Consider the following 20,888-nt stretch of genomic DNA (forward strand, 5'->3'; position numbering starts at 1 on the left):
TGTTCACTTTGAAACAGCCTTACTTACCGATGTCTTGGAGGAACTCGTAGATGTGTGGTTTCTGCAGGAGACCCAGCTGGCACATGCAGGTGAGAGCGTTCAGAGCTTTGTAGATGACAAACTCCTCTGCGTCACTCAGGCCCTGCTGCAGCAGAGGCTTCAGGATGGACGAGCTCTGCCAGCCTACGTAGGCCGCCACACCTGCATTACATTACATTACGTCATTTAGCACATTTGAGCACATTTTCTCAACAGTAGTGAAATCAACTGTGCAACACAGTCTATGACAGCTAAAGCTGTGTTCACACCGAGATATTTATTTTTCTCTCTGTCGCTCGATTCAACCCTTTGGAATCGCTCTGTCGCTGTGTTTAAATCGCTCGTCAACAGGCACAATAATTGACGGACATCTGGGGGCTATAACGTTACGCAATGTCATGATGTTTGTCAACTACGAGCCACCGTTGTTGTTCACAAGCTAAGCCTATCGGCGTGCTCCTAACGCGAGCTCTATACCGATAGTACAGACTTCACTTCATGTCAGCTGTCAGCCTGTCAATCAGCTGTCAATGCGGTTTGTTGCCACACAATAAACCAGCGGTTTGTTCCAAGCCAGTGTGATCCTTGACTCACTCTCACACGGCAGCCAATCAGCGTTGAACAGCGAGCGACTGATGCCAGCGTAATTTCGCTCGAGTTGGGATATTTCATCTCGGGCGCGACGAGCGTATTTTCTCCCTGTCGCTCTGTCTCTGTCGCTCGGACGCCCGGCGATTTTTCTCCCGGGCGAATATACGCTCAATCGCTCGTTTGCATTGACTTTGTATGTAAACTCGATGCCGGCGAAAAACTTGAATAGGTCGGTGTGAACGCAGCTAAGACTGTTTGAAAGGAATACAGTAGCATTTGTAGAAAGTAGTTTGAGAGAAGGAATAATTAACATGAGGTTTTTTTTAGAAGAAGAAGAACAGGAAGAAAGATGTTAGTTCATGTTAATGTTAGCCTGCGCCTAGACTCAGCCCTCAGTCTTAATCCGTTTCACTCCTGTAAGACTGAGAATATTACTATTTAAATCTTTGCATAACGTTAGGTGGTGCTGTTGGAAGCCTTGCATCGGAGAACCAATCATGAGTGTTGTGTGCGGGCCTGCTTTCTGGGGGCAGTGACGCTCATGCAGGACCGGTGTCTCGCAAAACATCGCCGCGTTTGCGGAGAAACATATTAATCACTTAGAAACAAACATAACCTGTTAATAGGACGTGTTTCATCCGGCCCCGGCGGCTAGAGGTCTTTTCCCCAGCGATAAGCCCGACTCCCGAGGCTACGTAAAGAGCCTGGTGATGACTCACAGTAGCAAGCGGACCACTTCCGGGTAGGAAACATTATTGTAAAATAAACAACAGCTATAAATTTTGTTTGGAGCATATCAGCTTCATGCTCTGTGTTAGGACTATGATAAATGGCATTGCCGCTACCAAATAAAATTCTAATAACAAATGTAGGCATGTCTACTGCCGGCCGTTCTCGCCGGGCTCGGACAGACAGTTTCTGACAGTGAAATTCCCAGACGTTTGGTGGCGCAGCTCACCAAACGTCTGGGAGCCGAGACTAGCCTGCGCCACACAAACCACACCAAACACCAGCACAGAGGAGACAGGATTACTGCCAACTGTGCTTTTAGTGGGGCAGTAAAGCAGAACAATTTTGCAGTACAACTCTAATGCCTTTATACCCAAGGTTCCTCATTTCAGGGTTTTCTGGCCCAAGGTGCAGCGTTCCCTGGCTGTTGCTTGCTAATCTGCAGTCACTTGACACTGGTGGATTTGATCGAGCACTCGGTGCTCTGTTGGAGGGATACTCTTGGTTCGATGACTCTTGCCTGTAGCGTGTGCCTCCGCAGTGTCTAAGCGACCACCCGTGCTCGGAGTTATATCTGTACTAGAATAACACAAAGTCACAACAGGTATGCAGGGAACTGCGATAGCAGTTAGGGGGAAATTCAGACACACAGGGTGAGTCAGCAGAGGCTGCTAACTTACAGCCATTTACCTTTATTTATACAGGGGGAGTCTCCCTGAGAGCAATGCTCTCTTTTTCAGGAGTGCCCTGTTCACATTCACACACACATTCATACCTGGAAGCTGACCAGTACAACCACAGTCTGATCTGTTGGCCACTGATCAGCTCCACTGGAGCAGTTGGGGTTAAGGGCCTTGCTCAAGGGCACCTCAGTGGTGGTAATGAGGGAGGGGCAAGCGCTGCCTTTTCACTTTCCCCACCCAGATTTATCCTGCCGGTCCCGGGGATTGAACCGACGACCTTCCGGTCACAAGCTCGCTTCTCTAACCATTGGGCCACCACTGCCCCGCACCACAGCCATGAAGCAGCAGAAGCAGAATCTATCAGTACTCGGTGGCCTCACGTGTTGTTTTGTTGTTATGTGAACTATAAAGGCAACATTTAATCGTCCGGTGATAACGTCTGTGTTCGTGTGCGCGCGTGAGTGTGTTGTGGCAATCGTTATCTTGTAGGCTACAGCCCGCAGTGCAACAAGCTGCGCTCAGTACTCACACTCTGTGCTTTTTGGTCGCAGGTGTTGAAATAAGTTAATTGCGCTGCTGTCTTTAGTAGCCAGTATCACAGCCTCTAGAGAGACTTTACAGCAGGGAGAATGGACAAGTAACAGCATGCGTACATGAGAGAGCCGCCCAACCGTAACGTAATTACCCTAGTTAAAGTGTAAATCGATTTTACAATTTTAATTTTTTTAACATCGTCCTAACTAATTAATTCGATTACGATTCAAAATCGATGTATCGAGCAGCCCTCGTGCAGCGGCTTCAAATTTGTTATTTTAATGAAGCTTTATAAACTATAAAAGTAAGTAACGTTAACGTCATAACCCAAACAATTTAAGACCTGGCAAAATCGTATTTAAAACATTTTACATAGTACACAGTCGAATTTTGGTATTTTTCAACCTACTATTTTTGTATTTTTTTTATTAACGAAGTAATATGAACAGAAATCTTTGAAATTGGTGCAGTATTGACCAAGATGACTTCAGTTCAGTCACTTTTCACACATGCCCCTACTAGGGGTGGTGCTGATACCACTAAATCTGCCATGAGACGATTTCAATACGATTCGATTCAGCGGGGCTGCGATCGCTATTAGACCATACGTGTTCATTTATATCAGAGAGGAGTGAATATCCTCTCCCTCTTTTTCTTGCTGCCATGGCTCTTTCATTGTTTGTATGTGGAAAGAGGTGCGCTTGGGAAGAAATGGTGACGGACGTGGTGTGGAATTTCAAAATAAAATAATAGAAATAATCTTTATTTCTTATGGCGTCATGTGCGATTTGTATCAGTGCTGTTCATCGATGCTATTTGTTCGTTGATCATTGAATCGATGCATCGACGCAGATCATTGGCATTCTGGGGATGCCCAGAAACTGTCCAGAAACTGCTTGAGGGTTCAAATTAGGGCTGTGGCGATTCACTTATCTCCCGATTCGATACTATCACGATTCTTGGGTGCCGATTCGATTTATATTGCGATTCTTAAGTATTGCGATTCTACGATTATTGCGATTCGATACTACGATTTATTGCGATTTTTGTTTCTTTTTTTCTTTTCTTTTTTCAGTTTGTTTGCTTTTTTACACTAGATTAGAACATGGGAAAAGTTGAATCATACACTAGAGACTGTATATATCATGAGTAGGGCTGGGCGATATAGTTAAAAACAGGGGCGGACTGGGATCATAATTCAGGCCGGGCATTAGATACCAAGCAGGCCAGGCCGATATGGGCCGACGCGCGTGAAATTTGGGCCGTTTGAAGCCCAATTTGGGCCGTTTGAAGCCAGATTTGGGCCGTTTGAAGTCCAATTTTACAATGAGATGCACCCACTTTAACCCTGAAGTGTAATTATTACTTCAGACTAACTAATAAAGTAATAAAACCACTAGTAAACCAGTAGGCGGCGCCTGGCCTGCTGTTCAGTGAGTGGCCTGACTGCAAGCACCAATTTTTTTTTTTTTTTTTTTTGCGATTATCGATTCTGGAATAAAAGATCGATTCAAAAAATCGTGACATTAAAAATCGCGATACTTAGGTGAATCGATTTTTTCCCCCCACCCCTAGTTAAAATCAAGATTGAAAATCAAAAATCATTCCGGAACTGACACCCGGTCCTGGTAAAGGCGTTGAAAGACTTGTGGAGCGTCCTTACCCACGATGCTGTCGAAGAAGAGAGCGTCCTTACCCACGATGCTGTCGAAGAAGGCCCCCCGGAGGTGCCAGTCGTTCTTGTCGTTCAGGAAGGTGATCATGTGAGACAGCATGTCGTTGGCTTTTTGCCGGCCGAAGAAGACGCAGAGCCGCGTGATGCCGTTCTCCATCAGAGACTGCTTCACGATGTTCTCCGAGTCACTCAGGAGGGTGACCACCTTCTGCTGCACCATCTCATGCAGCGCCTGCAGCTCTGAGGAGGAGAAACACACAGACAGCTGCAGCTCTGAGGAGGAGACACCACGCGCAAAACACACAGACAGCTCGTCACCAGAGCTCTCTCTGAGGAGGAGACACCACACGCAGAACACACAGACAGCTCGTCACCAGAGCTCTCTCTGAGGAGGACACCACACGCAAAACACACAGACAGCTCGTCACCAGAGCTCTCTCTGAGGAGGACACCACACGCAGAACACACAGACAGCTCGTCACCAGAGCTCTCTCTGAGGAGGAGACACCACACGCAAAACACACAGACAGCTCGTCACCAGAGCTCTCTCTGAGGAGGAGACACCACGCGCAGAACACACAGACAGCTCGTCACCAGAGCTCTCTCTGAGGAGGACACCACACGCAGAACACACAGACAGCTCATCACCAGAGCTCTCTCTGAGGAGGAGACACCACACGCAGCACACACAGACAGCTCGTCACCAGAGCTCTCTCTGAGGAGGAGACCACACGCAAAACACACAGACAGCTCGTCACCAGAGCTCTCTCTGAGGAGGACACCACACGCCGAACACACAGACAGCTCGTCACCAGAGCTCTCTCTGAGGAGGACACCACACGCAAAACACACAGACAGCTCGTCACCAGAGCTCTCTCTGAGGAGGACACCACACGCAGAACACACAGACAGCTCGTCACCAGAGCTATCGGACTTGTGACTCAACTTGGACTGGAGCATTCATGCATTCGGACTGGGAAGTTGGAGACTTCTTTGGTGACTCCGACTAGGACTCGGGGACTGGGGAGTTGAGTTGAGACTCGACTTCAAGATGTAGTGACTTGATGACAACACTGTCAACAATACTATACTGTGCATAGAGACACGGCGGAGCGCGTCGTCATTCAGAAACCACGCCCAAAACGGGGGGGAAACACAAACTCCCGTCCAATCCTGGCGTTCTCCTATGTCGTGTGCATGGTCGGGTCTTGCACAAAAAGATCGTATATACGGAAGATGAACACTCCCAACTCACTTCATTGACAGCAACATCCACATTTTTCTTCTCGCCAATTCTCAATGGCTTCCTTGTTTTCCTCGGGAGTACAACAAAACTTTAACTGGCGATTTTTTGCATTTGTTGTCTGCGCAGCCCCACCACACAACAGCTTTTAGCTATGTTTAATTCAAGGAAAATGACGCTGGTGTGTGGAAATGAACGGAGCTTTTCCCCCGTGATGGGCGTGGCCTATTTCATGCAGTGCGTCTATAGAGAGCCGCAGGGATGATGTATTTTTGTAGTCAGAACGCGGAAGTTGCGGACTTCCTGGTTCTTCACTGTTTCTGTCTATGGGATTTTTGAATGAGTTTTTGCCGCGATGCTTCAAATAAGGTCTCTGGGCAACGCAAGATTACCGTAATCAAACGCGAACCAGAGTTCAGCCGGATAAACTTCACACATGAGGACCACTTTCATGAGTTTTGAAGCGTAAATGCGAGCCCTAGAAGTAAAAAGCTCATGCTAAACTAATCCAGGACTACACACAGTGTCGCATAGGCTTCCACGTCACGTCACCACTCAACCTGGACTGTTGTTGATGTGTGCACTGCTGTGCACTGATTACCCCGGGCTGAACGGGCTGAACCAGGTGAGGGAAAGAGAATTTCCGTGTTCGTCCTTTGAAGTGGTGACGTTATTGACGTATAATATCCCCGTCGACTCAACAGTGTAGTCTCATTTAGCCGTTTGCTACCTAGCCGCCCTTTTAACGGCACGTAAAAGCTTCAAAACTCATAAAAGTGGTCCTCATGTGTGAAGATTATATTACTAAACACTGGTTCGTGTTTGATTAAGCCAGCATTGCCCAGAGAGATTATTAGAAGCATCGCGCCAAAAACCCATTCAAAACTCCCATAGGCGAAAACAGTGAAGAACCAGGAGTGTTAGCATCGATGATTTCCGGACTCGTTCCTGCGGCTCTCTATAGGGCAGCATGATTATGGAGTCTATGTGGTACCTGAGTCGTAGTTGTCGTTGGGGTGCAGTGTTTCCTCCACGTCCTCTCCGCTCCCGTCCTGCTCTGTGTTCACGTTGTTCTCCTGGACCAGCTCCAGGAAGCGCAGGGCGGTCTCTGCCAGGTGGGCGATGTTCTCTACACATCCACACACACATCCCACACACATCCACAGAGGAACACACACCACACACACACATCCACAGAGGAACACACACCACACACACACATCCACAGAGGAACACACACAATCAGACTGGACCTGTACAGTATAGAGCAGAGGTTCTCAAATGTTTTTCAGCCAAGGACCCCTTACAAGATAGAAAATATACCGGGGACCCCCTCATTCTGATTTGTGATTTTGGGCTAAGCTTAATTGTTTCCACGGTAACGTGCTTGACTTTTAATTTGATAGGTTTGTTATTAGAATGTAATCCATGAACCATTTTAGATTTAAAGCATAAACTATTTTCGTTGAACTATGAAGATTTTGCAAAAAAAACGCCCCCAGCCAGGCTGAGCCAGCTAAACCAGCGTCTATGACGAGACGTGGCCTCAACCTATTGGTAAGTAGCAAATAGGGCTAGGGTTAGGGCTGGGTTCAAAAAATCGATTCTCCGATTTTTATTTTAATCCTCGATTATCGATTCATATGTTCAGAGATCGTTTTTTTTAATTATTATTATTTATTTATTTTTAATAAACAGGCTAAAATATTATGCTGTGTGTGGTAGTTGAAACATAGTTTCAAGTTGACGTTTATTTATGTTTGTAGTTGAAACAAAAACATAAATACTGTAGGCTACATGAATGGAAATGTTTGATCATTAATATCTACTTTTAGAAATTATATAGGCTGAAATCAAATCACTGTGCATATGTGAAAGTGTCTTTATTGACAGATGAAAAGGCTGTTATTTACCCTTTGTCACCACCTGGTGAGTAAATATATGTGTAACTAAAACCATTAAAATTGACAACAGGTCTGCAACTTTTTTCCCCATGTATCTACTTGGCTGGTTGGGAACAGTCATGTAATTCAGGGTACAGCTCAAAAAACACGTTTTGGTATCACTAACCAAATCAATATTGAAATTGATCGAATCGGAATCGAATCGAAAATTAATCGATTCGCAACCTTGTGAATCGGAATCGAATCGATTCTTGAAATTTGAACCAATACCCATCTCTAGCTAGGGTATCCCTTTTAAAGGCCATGGCACACCAATCTAACATTCTACAACAAACACAGACAAACCCAGATGTTTGTGTGGTGTGCCATGGCTGCCTGTCCTTGTTTGGAGATGTTTGGTCAGATTCAACATGTTCAAACCTTCTTTGTCTGTGTTTAGCCCATGGCACACCGATCAAACATTATCCAACAACTGCCAACAGCAGTTGTTGGATAATGATTGATGGGTGTGTGCCATGTAGGGATGTTCATCAATTATCGAAAATCGATAATCGATCGTTAAGGATTGGAATCGATCCTGTGGCATTTGGATCGATTTTTTAATTATTAAAAAAAAGAAAAAAAAAAAAAAAAATTGACTAGGTTTGGGTGGAATTCGTTCCTCCTCGCCCCACTCCATTGCACAGCCGACTAACGTGAGGTGGAGCTTCATATAGTCTCTAGTTTTCTGGCTGGGCACAGGCCTTTGTGCCAACAAAACTGTTTTAAACATGGGAAATTCACACCGGCATGCGCCGGGGGCAGCAGTGTTGGAGAGGAGACACATTGAAATAAAGAGTTCATTGAGGAGAACACGTTGTCTTTCGTATTTTCTGCCATAGGCATTCATTTTGTAAAAAAAAAAAAAAAAAAAAAAAAATTGAAAATATTGAAAATATTGAAAATTTTCTAAGTATTAATAAAATCGATGATCGATAATTGATCGTTAATATTCACCGATTATCGATTTTGGAAAATTTTCAAAATGAACATCCCTAGTGCCATGTGCTTAAAAATGACGAGATATGATTTTTCGTCCGTATCGCTCCCATATGGCCCTCCTCCCACTGACCTGCGTAGGCCAGCCTGACGATAGTGGCGTCGTCCTGGGCGAGGTGAGCGATCCCAGGCAGGATGTACTCTGGGTAGATGTTGACATCGTTCCTCGGCACCTCCTTCACCAGCGCCAGCAGCTTGGCCAGCGTGCGCACAGCCTGAGCGTAGAGATGTGCCATATCGTATCATTATCCATATATCATTATCACAGCCTGAGTGTAGAGATGTACCATATCATATCGTTATCCATGTTAGGGATGGGCATTTCTAGCAAAAACACTATTCGAAATTCGCTGGCCAAAGTCGACTTTTAATCGAAATTCGAAAATAAAAATTGAATGTAAAAAAAAATTTAAAATGTAAATTTTTTTTTTTTTTTTTTTTTTTAGTGAAATGTTGCATTGTCTCCCCTGATTCTAAGTATAGTCGAATCGCTTGGTTTGAGCAAGTAAAACTATTTTTATAAGCATTTTAAGCAAGGTTTATGGAAAAATGAATGGCGGATGAAATCCCATGAAGAGGGAGAGGTTGCTTATAAAAATTGTTTTACTTGCTCAAACCAAGCGATTCAACTATACTTAGAATCAGGGGAGACAATGCAACATTTCACTCACAAAAAAAATATATATAACGTATCGTTATCCATATATAATTATCACAGCCTGAGTGTAGAGATGTACCATATCGTATCGTTATCCATATATCATTATCACATCCTGATTGTGTAGAGATGTACCATATCGTATCGTTATCCATATATCATTATCACAGCCTGAGTGTAGAGATGTACCATATCGTATCGTTATCCATATATCATTATCACAGCCTGAGTGTAGAGATGTACCATATCGTATCGTTATCCATATATCATTATCACAGCCTGAGTGTAGAGATGTACCATATCGTATCATTATCCATATATCATTATCACAGCCTGAGCGTAGAGATGTACCATATCGTATCATTATCCATATATCATTATCACAGCCTGAGTGTAGAGATGTATCATACCGTATCATCATCCATATATCATTATCACCGCCTGAGTGTAGAGATGTACCATATCGTATCATTATCCATATATCATTATCACAGCCTGAGCGTAGAGATGTACCATATTGTATCATTATCCATATATCATTATCACAGCCTGAGTGTAGAGATGTACCATATCGTATCGTTATCCATATATCATTATCACAGCCTGAGTGTAGAGATGTACCATATCGTATCGTTATCCATATATCATTATCACAGCCTGAGTGTAGAGATGTACCATATCGTATCGTTATCCATATATCATTACAATCAGGGTATTCAGGGGAGATGGACTGCCGTGAAGCTAGCTGCTGCTATGATCGGCCAGAGAGAGAGAGAGGTGACGTAGAACCCTTGCTATATATATGAGAATGAACTGACGTCATATCTGACGTCATTGCAGATGTCATACTTTGACTTTGACTGACCACGTCATACTAGAACTTGACTGACGTCACGGGGTGATCAGGTTATGCATGTGTGGCCTTCTGCTTGACATTTGGTCAGGAGACCTCACATGAAACAGCGAAGTTTGTGTTCAGCAAGATCATTTCGAGGAAGACTTTTATCACTTTTGAAGCATAAGTGCAATTTTAACGCAATTTTCAGAAAACGCTTCAAAAGTCATAAAAGTGAAGTGATTGGTGAAAATTATATTGTTGAACACAAAGTTAGCTGTTTTCATCAACTTTTGTTAACCACAGATCTTATTTCAGGCATTTAACCAAAATCCTCATAGGTTTTTGGAGGGGGGGGGGGATCCCATTGCCTTTTACACCTAGGAACCAGGAAGTGCTAGCGTCCAGGTCTTCCGGACTCCTCCCTGCAGTACTCTTATCAGCCACCCCTACCTGGGCTCGAACGCGCGGCGCGGGGTCGGTGCAGAAGTGCAGCAGATAGGGCGTGATGCGGTCCAGCAGGATGGCGGGGGCCAGCCGGGGGGCCAGGTGCAGCAGCAGCTCCAGAGACGCCAGCTTGGAGTCACAGGAGCGCAGAGTCTGCAGGCAGGACGTGATGACGGACACTAGGACCATGAGGCCCTGCTCCTCCCTCCGCTCCACCCTCTCCGCCTCCGCAGGGGAGGAGGAGCCTGCAGGGAGAGAGACACACCCACACTTTAATACAACAAGTACAATACAAGCTCCAAGTCAAGTTTCAAGTTTTATTTATATATAGCTCAGTATCACATTACATTACATCAGAGATGTGAAAAATAGACATATTCTTTACTTAAGTAGAAGTACAGTTACTAAAGTATAAAAGTAACAAGTATTTTGCCCGGCTGTTTCTGTTCAAAGCTAACTGAAACGGACGCCATATTAAAGGTATACTATGCAACTATTTAAAGGGGGACTAACCCCCCCAGATTTCCTGCGAAACGGCTCTCCACTCGATCTGAAAACCCCGCAGGCAATATGGCCGCCCACACTCCTCTCCTTACCTGGCAGAATTCCTCCCCCATAAAGTAACATATCTTGGCCAATAAGTATGTAACATACAAAATAAAACAACCCGTAATATCTTAATTTTATGTAGAATGCAGAGGACATGTAACTGTTTAGTTAAACTTGCATTCCAGGAATATTGTGCTCTAAAGATGACGATAGTGGCTCGAGACTGTTTCGTCCTGAAACCCACACGCTTTGCGGTGGTGGTTTTGGCGTAACCTATGTGCGATTCGAGGCGTAACGATCTATTATATTATCGGGATGATAGTGTTTCCCGCCTGGACGAGACAAGCAGCTGGACCATCACCCCACCAGATAACGCACCGTGTGACTGGAAAAAAGTTGCACCTCTGGAAATGATAGGTTAATTGAGTCTTATTGGCTGTTTATACTTTCAAATAGTACTATTACAGAAGCGATGGTTTTGAGGGAAACCGTTTGTATAAGTCTATATAATGTTTTTGAATGAAATAGTTGCATAGTATACCTTTAATATCATTCGAAGACTGCATTTGACATTATTATTTCATAACGTGGTGAATGCATGAGTCACAACATGTACATAAGAGCATTTTGGAGCTGTTGGAATGTGTATTTGGTGACTTAATTAGTAGGCTAGCCAGGACCATAGACTACCATTCATTGTGCTAAGCTAACTAGCGGGAGGGGCGGGTCGCTACTTTTCTCCAACACGCACAATATTGATTCAGTCAGTTTCTTTTTTTCTAAAGTCATTTTTATATTTGTATTGTTATTTCAGTGACCCCCCCCCCACACCTCACCTCCTCTGAGGTTGAGCAGGATGTTGTCCAGGTCTTTGCGGATCACCAGCACGCGCTCGTCAGCAGACTGGAAGGTCTCCTTGGCGAACTGGGCCATGTAGGGCTGCAGGAAGGTATAGAAGATGTCCGGGAAGGCTTTCCCCCGCTCCTGCTTCAGGTACTCCTCTGCTGTCAGGCGCTTCTCCGGCTCCCGCTGCACCATCTGAGCCACCTGATCACAAGAACACCACCACAGATCACAATCAAACATCACACACACTCAGACACTACAACACACACCAGATCACAATCAAACATCACACACACACTCAGACACTACAACACACACCAGCTCACAATCAAACATCACACACACTCAGACACTACAACACACACCAGATCATAATCAAACATCACACACACTCAGACACTACAACACACACCAGATCACAATCAAACATCACACACACTCAGACACTACAACACACACCAGCTCACAATCAAACATCACACACATACGGGCACTTTACACGAGGACGGTTTCCTATGGTGACGGGGAATTATTGTATCGTTAGTGCCTCCCTTTTAGACGGCGACGGCGAATTCGGGCTTAGGAAACGACACATTTTGAAACCACCCTCCAGAGTGGAATTCTTTGAGACGCTTCCCGCTGAGCGCTCCATGTAATCGCTTGAAGACGGCACATTTCAGAAACTCTGACATGCCTGCACACGCGATTACGCCATAGCCGTGCGCAAGTTGGCAACCATTTTCAAAATAAAACGTCAGTGTGAATGAAGTTTGGCAACATTCAGAATTAAGCTACACTGCGGCCAACTTCAGTGACATGTTCATAACGTTACTGCTGCGAGGAGCCGATGGCTGTACCCGGTCGCCATTTAACGTTATAGTTAATGTACAAAGCTATCACCGCCTCACCAGCTCTCTGATGTGCTGGTCCTCGATCTTCAGTAGGACCTGCTCCGTCTGGAACTGGCCTTTGCGGTACAGCAGCAGCTGGGACAGGTCGAACAGAGGGACACCCTCTGTGAACAGCTCTGCTATCACACAACCTGCAGGAGAGGAGAGGAGAGGAGAGGAGAGGAGAGGAGAGGAGAGGAGAGGAGAGGAGAGGAGAGGAGAGGAGAGAGGAGAGGAGAGGAGAGGAGAGGAGAGGAGAAGAGAGGAGAGGAGAGGAGAGGAGAGGAGAGGAGAGGAGAGGAGAGGAGAGGAGAGGAGAGGAGAGGAGAGGAGACACACAGAGCAGTGGCATCATCTCTACCTGCTGTCACTTAAGGCCCACGTCTGATCAATCCAACATGTCCCAGGACCACCTTCCCAAATCATTTAGGAGAAAAGAAAAGACAAACAACAACAACAAACATGACAAAAAGGGGGGGGGGACTGGGCTGTAAGTGTGTTATGTCACTGTCAGGTGTGTGGTGATATTCAAAAATAACTGCTCATTGAAATTATGCATTTAATTTGACTTTTTTATGTTTAGATTAGGACTGGGGCGATATGACGATATATATAATTTTCACGATAGAAAAGGTCTATCGTTTCATATGATGCTCTATCATTTATATCGTGTTGCAAATCACACTCTTTACGGCAATATTGTCCGTCATTTGTGCTGTGCTTTCGTCATTCTGTTTTTTTTTTTTTACTCACGTCCACACGCAACTGTAAAACTAAGACACTTGCGGTTCTAATGAGCCCAATTTCCTTCAGATATCTTGATGTCAGAGGTCAAAGGACGACTTCGCCGACTTTGGCGCTATTTTACCCCCGTGCTAGCAAGCTAGCATAAGATCGTTGGTGCCTACAGATCCGGCTGGATGTCTAGTTTCCGCCAATACCAGAAGCTCCACTCCAGCTCAAAAACACAGACTCACGGCCCACTCATTTTCTGAGCTTCAACTTGAAAATATTTTGCCCACTAGAGGGCACTCACAGCCCATGACCCAGTGGTTGAGTGAGTTTTGGACACTGACTGGCTCACCTGCTAAGGACTGATAAACTAACTCAGAGGTTCTCAAATGTTTTTCAGCCAAGGACCCCTTACAAGATAGAAAATATACCGGGGACCCCCTCATTCTGATTTGTGATTTTGGGCTAAGCTTAATTGTTTCCACGGTAACGTGCCTGACTTTTAATTTGATAGGTTTGTTATTAGAATGTAATCCATGAACCATTTTAGATTTAAAGCATAAACTATTTTCGTTGAACTATGAAGATTTTGCAAAAAAATATATATCTATATATTTTTTTTTATTACATTACATTTACATTACGTCATTTAGCAGACGCTTTTGTTTTGTCCAAAGCGACTTACAATATCACAATTTGTCAACAGTACAGAAAACCACTATGCAACACAATCAATGACAGCCAAGATATTTTGATAGACTAGCACCATGTAGGAAGTAGTTTGAGAAGGAATAAGTAACATGTAGCATTTTTTTTTAATTAAAAAAAAAAACATTTTTTTTTTTTTTAACCTGAAAACTTTTCGCGGACCCCCTGGCAAAGTGCCACGGACCCCTGGGGGTCCGCGGACCCCCATTTGAGAACCACTGAACTAACTAACTAAAAAGCCTGCCAAGACAAATCTTTTGTGTCGGGAAGTGTAGCAGTAGATTCCCTGCCTACCAACACGAGGGTCGCAGGTTCGCAACCTCGTGTTAGCTCCGGCTTGGTCGGGCGTCCATGCAGGCACGATTGGCTAGTGTCTGCGGGTGGGAAGCCGGATTCAGGGTATTTGTCCTGGTCGCTGCACTAGCGCCTCCTCTGGTGAGTCGGGGTGCCTGTTCGTGAGGAACGGAACTGGTGGGAATAGCGTGATCCTCCCACGTGCTACGTCCTGCCGGTGAAGCTCCCCCGCTGTCAGGTTAAAAGAAGCGCCTGGCAACTGCACATGTGTCGGAGGAAGCATGGTGCTAATCTACGGCTCTCCCCAGATCGGCAGAGGGGGGAGCAATGACCGGGGCAGCAGAGGGAAATGGGGGTGGAATTCAGAAAAAAAAAATATAATAATAATAGTCAAAATAATTAATTATGCTAATAATAAATGACAATAACATTATGCTGCATGAGCTGTCTGGAGTAAAGTAGTTTTGTCTGTTTGTTTTGTCTGTTTGGTTTGGTTTGTTTTGTTTTGTGTGTGTGTGTGTGTGTGTGTGTGTGTGTGTGTGTGTGTGTGTGTGTGTGTGTGTGTGTGTGCGTGTGTGTGTGCGTGTGCGTGCGTGTGTTTTCAAGGACTTTCCATGCCAAATTCCCTCAAATTCAAAGTCCCAACACGACATAGTTTGAGATTCATTGCTGAGGATGTTTCTAATGAGAAGCAGCAGGCTTTACAGAAGCTCACAGACAACGAAGAAGAAAGAGAGGCTTGAAAAGTCCAACACAACCTAGTGAGAGGTGGTGCTGCTGTACCTGCGGAGAAGATGTCCATGGCCTGCTTCAGCTCCCCGCGGCTCCTCTGGTTGTTGCTGGTCAGGTCCACCAGGGGGGTGTTGTGGTCGCTCTCCGTGGTGGCGAACAGGCTGCCGTCCACGAAGCGCTCGGGGGCGATGTAGCAGGTGCGGCGCCGCGACGTGTCGAAGAAGTAGTTGAAGTCGGCCGGGTTGTCCTCCGGCAGGTAGGTGGGCTTGAAGCTGGCGAAGTCTGTGAGGAGCACCCAGTTCCAACTGGTCACCATCACGTTCTCTGTCTTGATGTCACCGTGACGCACGCCCGCCTGGGTTCAACAGCATGGTGCAGGTTGAGACCACATTACATTCATATGTGAGAGGGGTATTAGCAATGGGATAATAATAATAATTATAATTATAATTATAATTATAATTATAATGATAATGATCATAATCATAATAATAATAATGATGATAATATAATAATAATAATAATAATAATAATGATAATAATAACAATAATGGAGGGATATTGTGTGGGACTCTTCCGTCACCTCACAACTTGGTTGTGACTTTGAGAAACATGTTGAAGAGACTATCTGAGACGGCCAAGTCATTACAAAAGTATAATAATAATAATAATAATAATAATAATAATAATAATAATAAAACCATAACCCCTAAATTACAATTAAAATGGACTGAATCTGAATGGGGGTGATTTCATAGGGCCCTATAAATCCTCCACACCAAGCTCTACAATTCAAAACAAACAACCATACAAAAAAAAAACCCAATAATTTTACAAATACAAATAATCACAACTCAGCTTTATAATAATGCAAAGGATCCTTTGTTGAGCAGAATGTATGTAATGTATTATGAAAAAGAGTTGAGTGAAGGAGCTGGAAGTTAACTCCATGCTCCTACAGGACAAAGTGTGAAGACGCTTTCTCTCTTTTCAGACAAACACTTCAGTGGGAATAGTTTGAAGGAGTTCCCTCTTAACTCAGACCATCATGTTGTCACTGTCAGGAGGATTGCTGACAGATTCATGTTTAAACTAGAGTCATATGCAGTGAAGATAACCACTGGCAAATGCATGTTTTTTCCACGTTTTTTACATTAAGTGCATGGATGCAAAGTCATTGGTAGTGAAAAAGGTGACAGATACAAGGGCAGACATGATAAAACCACTCAGAAATCCTCCTATTTTAGGATGAAAAAGGGTGACTGTTACCTAAAGGTGACTAGTTTACATATTGTGACTATCGTTATATTATCTAACACGTTCCACATGTTGATAATCCGAATTGATAATCCAAATTCGCACTTGTTTCTATTTGATTGACTTCATAAGGAAATTGCAAATTGAAGATGAGCTCTCTCTCACCCTGTGCGCCTGGTCCACGGCCATGAGGATCTGGAAGGCCAGCCAGCGCTTCTCCACGCCGTTCAGGAAGGGCCGCGTGCTGATGCGGTCGTACAGGTTGTCGCGCACGTACTGCCGGAACAAGATGGCCGCCTTCTCCGTCAGCGAGGTCTTCTGGAAGGGCAGGCAGTTCTGGCAGGAGTGCAGTCTGATCTTCAGCTCCTCCAGCTCCTGCTTGTAGCTGCTGAGCGGCAACGACGGGTCGTGGATGGCGAAGACTTTGACCACCACCAGCCCCTCGCGGTGTTTGGCACGGGCCACCTTGAAGCAGGGGTGTGTAAATCACAAGTTTCATCATGATATACGATATTATATCGCTTCTCTGGACAACGATACGATATTTGCTGATATCAAAGTCTGCCATGATACGATCAATTCAGGGGTCTGTGACCACTCAGAGACGATATATGCTCATTAAACACAATAAGTTACATTTATATCAACTCACAAGATGCAATTAAAATATGATTTGACCATTTTATTTCTGAGCTCTTCCAGACGTTTACACGATCGATTCACAAATGTCAAAAATCGATTATAAAAAATAATAATAATAATAATAATAATAATAATCAAATAAAATATAATGGAAGTACATGCAGTTGTTTATTTTAATTATGGATCATAATGCAATGCAATTCCAAATGCACTTTTATTTTAAAAGTAGCCACACAGTGAGAAAAAATAAAGTGAGAAAAAATAAATCATGTATTGGGGAAAAAAGGGATGCATCGATTTAAGATGCATCGAGAATTGAGATGCATCGAGATGCATCGATAATCGTATCGAATCGTGAGGCCAGTGAAGATTCACAGCCCTACTTTGGATGATATTGGATGGTCGATGGTTGAAGCGAGACATGGACGAGACATCATCCCTACCTTGAAGAAGCGTGTGCTGCCGAGGCTCTTGTCGTACTCGTGGTCGTGGATGTCAGAGAAGTAGCTGTCCACAGAGAGGATCTGAGAGAGGGCGATGCCTGCCAGCTGGTTACCCATGATGCTTCAGCACACGTCTGAGAATAGAGACTACATTACCCATGATGCTTCAGCACACGTCTGAGAATAGAGACTACATTACCCATGATGCTTCAGCACATGTCTGAGAATAGAGACTACATTACCCATGATGCTTCAGCACACGTCTGAGAATAGAGACTATATTACCCATGATGCTTCAGCACACGTCTGAGAATAGAGACTACATTACCCATGATGCTTCAGCACATGTCTGAGAATAGAGACTATATTACCCATGATGCTTCAGCACACGTCTGAGAATAGAGACTACATTACCCATGATGCTTCAGCACACGTCTGAGAATAGAGACTACATTACCCATGATGCTTCAGCACACATCTGAGAATAGAGACTATATTACCCATGATGCTTCAGCACACGTCTGAGAATAGAGACTACATTACCCATGATGCTTCAGCACACGTCTGAGAATAGAGACTACATTACCCATGATGCTTCAGCACCAGTGTTGGGGGTAACTCATTACAAAAGTAACATATTACATGTAATATATTACTTTTAGCAGTAACTCAGTAATATAACTTATTACTTATAGGATTTCAGTAATATTATACCAGTTACTTTGTCAAGTAACTCAAGTTACAAATTGAGTTACATTTTATGAAATTAAAGCACATATTTAAAAAAGATACAATAATTTCCTAATCAAACTGTGTTTTTATGCAAATAACCACTATAGATGACAATAACAAAGGAAAATAATAACATTTAGAATTTTGGATTGTTTACACTGACTTCAAGGTGGTTGAAATTATTTTTCGGGATGTTCCAGGGCGGCGATGTCGTTCTATTGCTGCTGTTGTTTGGGTAAAAGTAATGCAAAAGTAATGTAATAAGTAACGAGTTACTCTACACAGAAAGTAATATTGTAAAGTAACTTATTACTTTCAAATGAAAGTAACTAGTAATATGTAGTATATTACATTTTGAAAGTAACTTGCCCAACACTGTTCAGCACACATCTGAGAATAGAGACTACATTACCCATGATGCTTCAGCACACGTCTGAGAATAGAGACTATATTACCCATGATGCTTCAGCACACGTCTGAGAATAGAGACTATATTACCCATGATGCTTCAGCACACATCTGAGAATATAGACTACATTACCCATGATGCTTCAGCACACGTCTGAGAATAGAGACTCTTTAGGTTTAGGCAGATCATTTAACTTCTGCTGACTGTGACTGACTGTCTACTTGACTTCAGGGATTAATTATCAGGACCTAACCTGGAAGGGTCTTGGGCATTTCCAGACCCTTTATCACAACATTGCCAGTTAGGAGATGGGCCTCACTTTTGACATCAACTAAACAACATCTTTAGCTAAATAAGTTCATATTTAGTTACAGTTAATCAAACAACAATAGATATATATATTCCTTCACTCGCCTTGCCCTGCACATCAGAGGGGATTTAGAAGTGGATACTCGATGCCGAAATCTATGCCAGTGAAATGAATCTTGCTGCAACTCGAGTAATAACCTGTAAAGTGATACGATTTGACCTAATATGTGTTGAACAGACTCAGGATCAGCTGTAAAGTGATACGATTTGACCTAATATGTGTTTAACAGACTCAGGATCAGCATGTAAAGTGATACGATTTGACCTAATATGTGTTGAACAGACTCAGGATCAGCATGTAAAGTGATACGATTTGACCTAATATGTGTTGAACAGACTCAGGATCAGCATGTAAAGTGATACGATTTGACCTAATATGTGTTGAACAGACTCAGGATCAGCTGTAAAGTGATATGATTTGACCTAATATGTGTTGAACAGACTCAGGATCAGCATGTATTGTAAAGTGATACGATTTGACCTAATATGTGTTGAACAGACTCAGGATCAGCTGTAAAGTGATACGATTTGACCTAATATGTGTTTAACAGACTCAGGATCAGCATGTAAAGTGATACGATTTGACCTAATATGTGTTGAACAGACTCAGGATCAGCATGTAAAGTGATACGATTTGACCTAATATGTGTTGAACAGACTCAGGATCAGCATGTAAAGTGATACGATTTGACCTAATATGTGTTTAACAGACTCAGGATCAGCATGTAAAGTGATACGATTTGACCTAATATGTGTTGAACAGACTCAGGATCAGCATGCAGTGGATACGATTTGACCTAATATGTGTTGAACAGACTCAGGATCAGCATGTAAAGTGATACGATTTGACCTAATATGTGTTTAACAGACTCAGGATCAGCATGTAAAGTGATACGATTTGACCTAATATGTGTTGAACAGACTCAGGATCAGCTGCAGTGGATACGATTTGACCTAATATGTGTTGAACAGACTCAGGATCAGCATGTAAAGTGATACGATTTGACCTAATATGTGTTGAACAGACTCAGGATCAGCATGTAAAGTGATACGATTTGACCTAATATGTGTTTAACAGACTCAGGATCAGCATGCAGTGGATACGATTTGACCTAATATGTGTTGAACAGACTCAGGATCAGCTGCAGTGGAGGGAAAAGCCCTATTATCAAAACAAGTGTGATCAAAATAAAAGGGTTTCCTTCTCTGTTTTACAGCTGCACAATATATCAACATGTACGGTACATGAAAAAATATCTAAAATATATAGTTAATATTAAATAAAAATGGTGCAGGTTTTCCTCTCCTATTAAACAAAATACACAGCTGTGCAAACGATAAAAATGTAAATGGAACAAAAAATGACAAAATAACAACTGACCAAATACCTTGATAATGATTTTGAGACAACTAGCTTGATTCCTAAGGTGGAGACTCTGGAGAAACTACCTTTTCCCCTTAACTCACCCTTGTCCTCCTACTTATACTCCCACCACTTACTGTATATAGCCTCATCCCGATGACATCGCAATTGCTCGAGTGACATCACTAATGACATCACAATTGCTCGAGTGACATCAGTGATGACATCACGGTTGACAACACAATTGCTCAAGTGACATCACTTCCGTCACAAATTCTAACTGACCACCACCACCACCACCACAGACAGACACCAGTTAGCCAATTTTAAGTTATAAGTTAAGTTATCCTTTATTCATCCCTGTGGGGAAAGTAAGATATTGTAGCACTATTGGTGCTTTCACAAAATATTGATACGAGATTGTTGATCAATAATCATCAGTAATGTGGATATAATGACTACGGTAAATGGGAAAAGGCCAGTAGAACAGCTAGAACAGTCTGGTAAGTTCAGATTACTTCCCTGTAATGCAGCCTGTAAAACCTA

At 43.4% G+C, this 20,888-nt stretch overlaps 1 protein-coding gene across 1 annotated transcript; it reads right to left on the minus strand.

Annotated features, from left to right (window-relative positions):
- Nucleotides 1–19: 19 nt before the first annotated feature.
- On the minus strand, nt 20–17,588 carry LOC310800028 (phosphoinositide 3-kinase regulatory subunit 4-like; the record flags this gene model as incomplete). The annotated part of the gene is made up of 10 exons (XM_083662623.1): nt 17,470–17,588; nt 16,550–16,849; nt 15,179–15,482; nt 12,680–12,813; nt 11,762–11,972; nt 10,383–10,621; nt 8,510–8,651; nt 6,489–6,623; nt 4,273–4,491; nt 20–201 (listed from the first exon to the last, which is right to left on the minus strand). Exons 1-10 carry the CDS (start codon nt 17,584–17,586, stop codon nt 20–22), a joined length of 1,983 nt encoding a protein of 660 aa, XP_083518749.1. The 5' UTR covers nt 17,587–17,588.
- Between the last annotated feature and the right edge of the window lie 3,300 nt (nt 17,589–20,888).

The sequence above is a fragment of the Poromitra crassiceps genome, assembly GCF_964638095.1.
Source record: "Poromitra crassiceps genome assembly, chromosome: 29".
NCBI lineage: Eukaryota > Metazoa > Chordata > Actinopteri > Beryciformes > Melamphaidae > Poromitra > Poromitra crassiceps.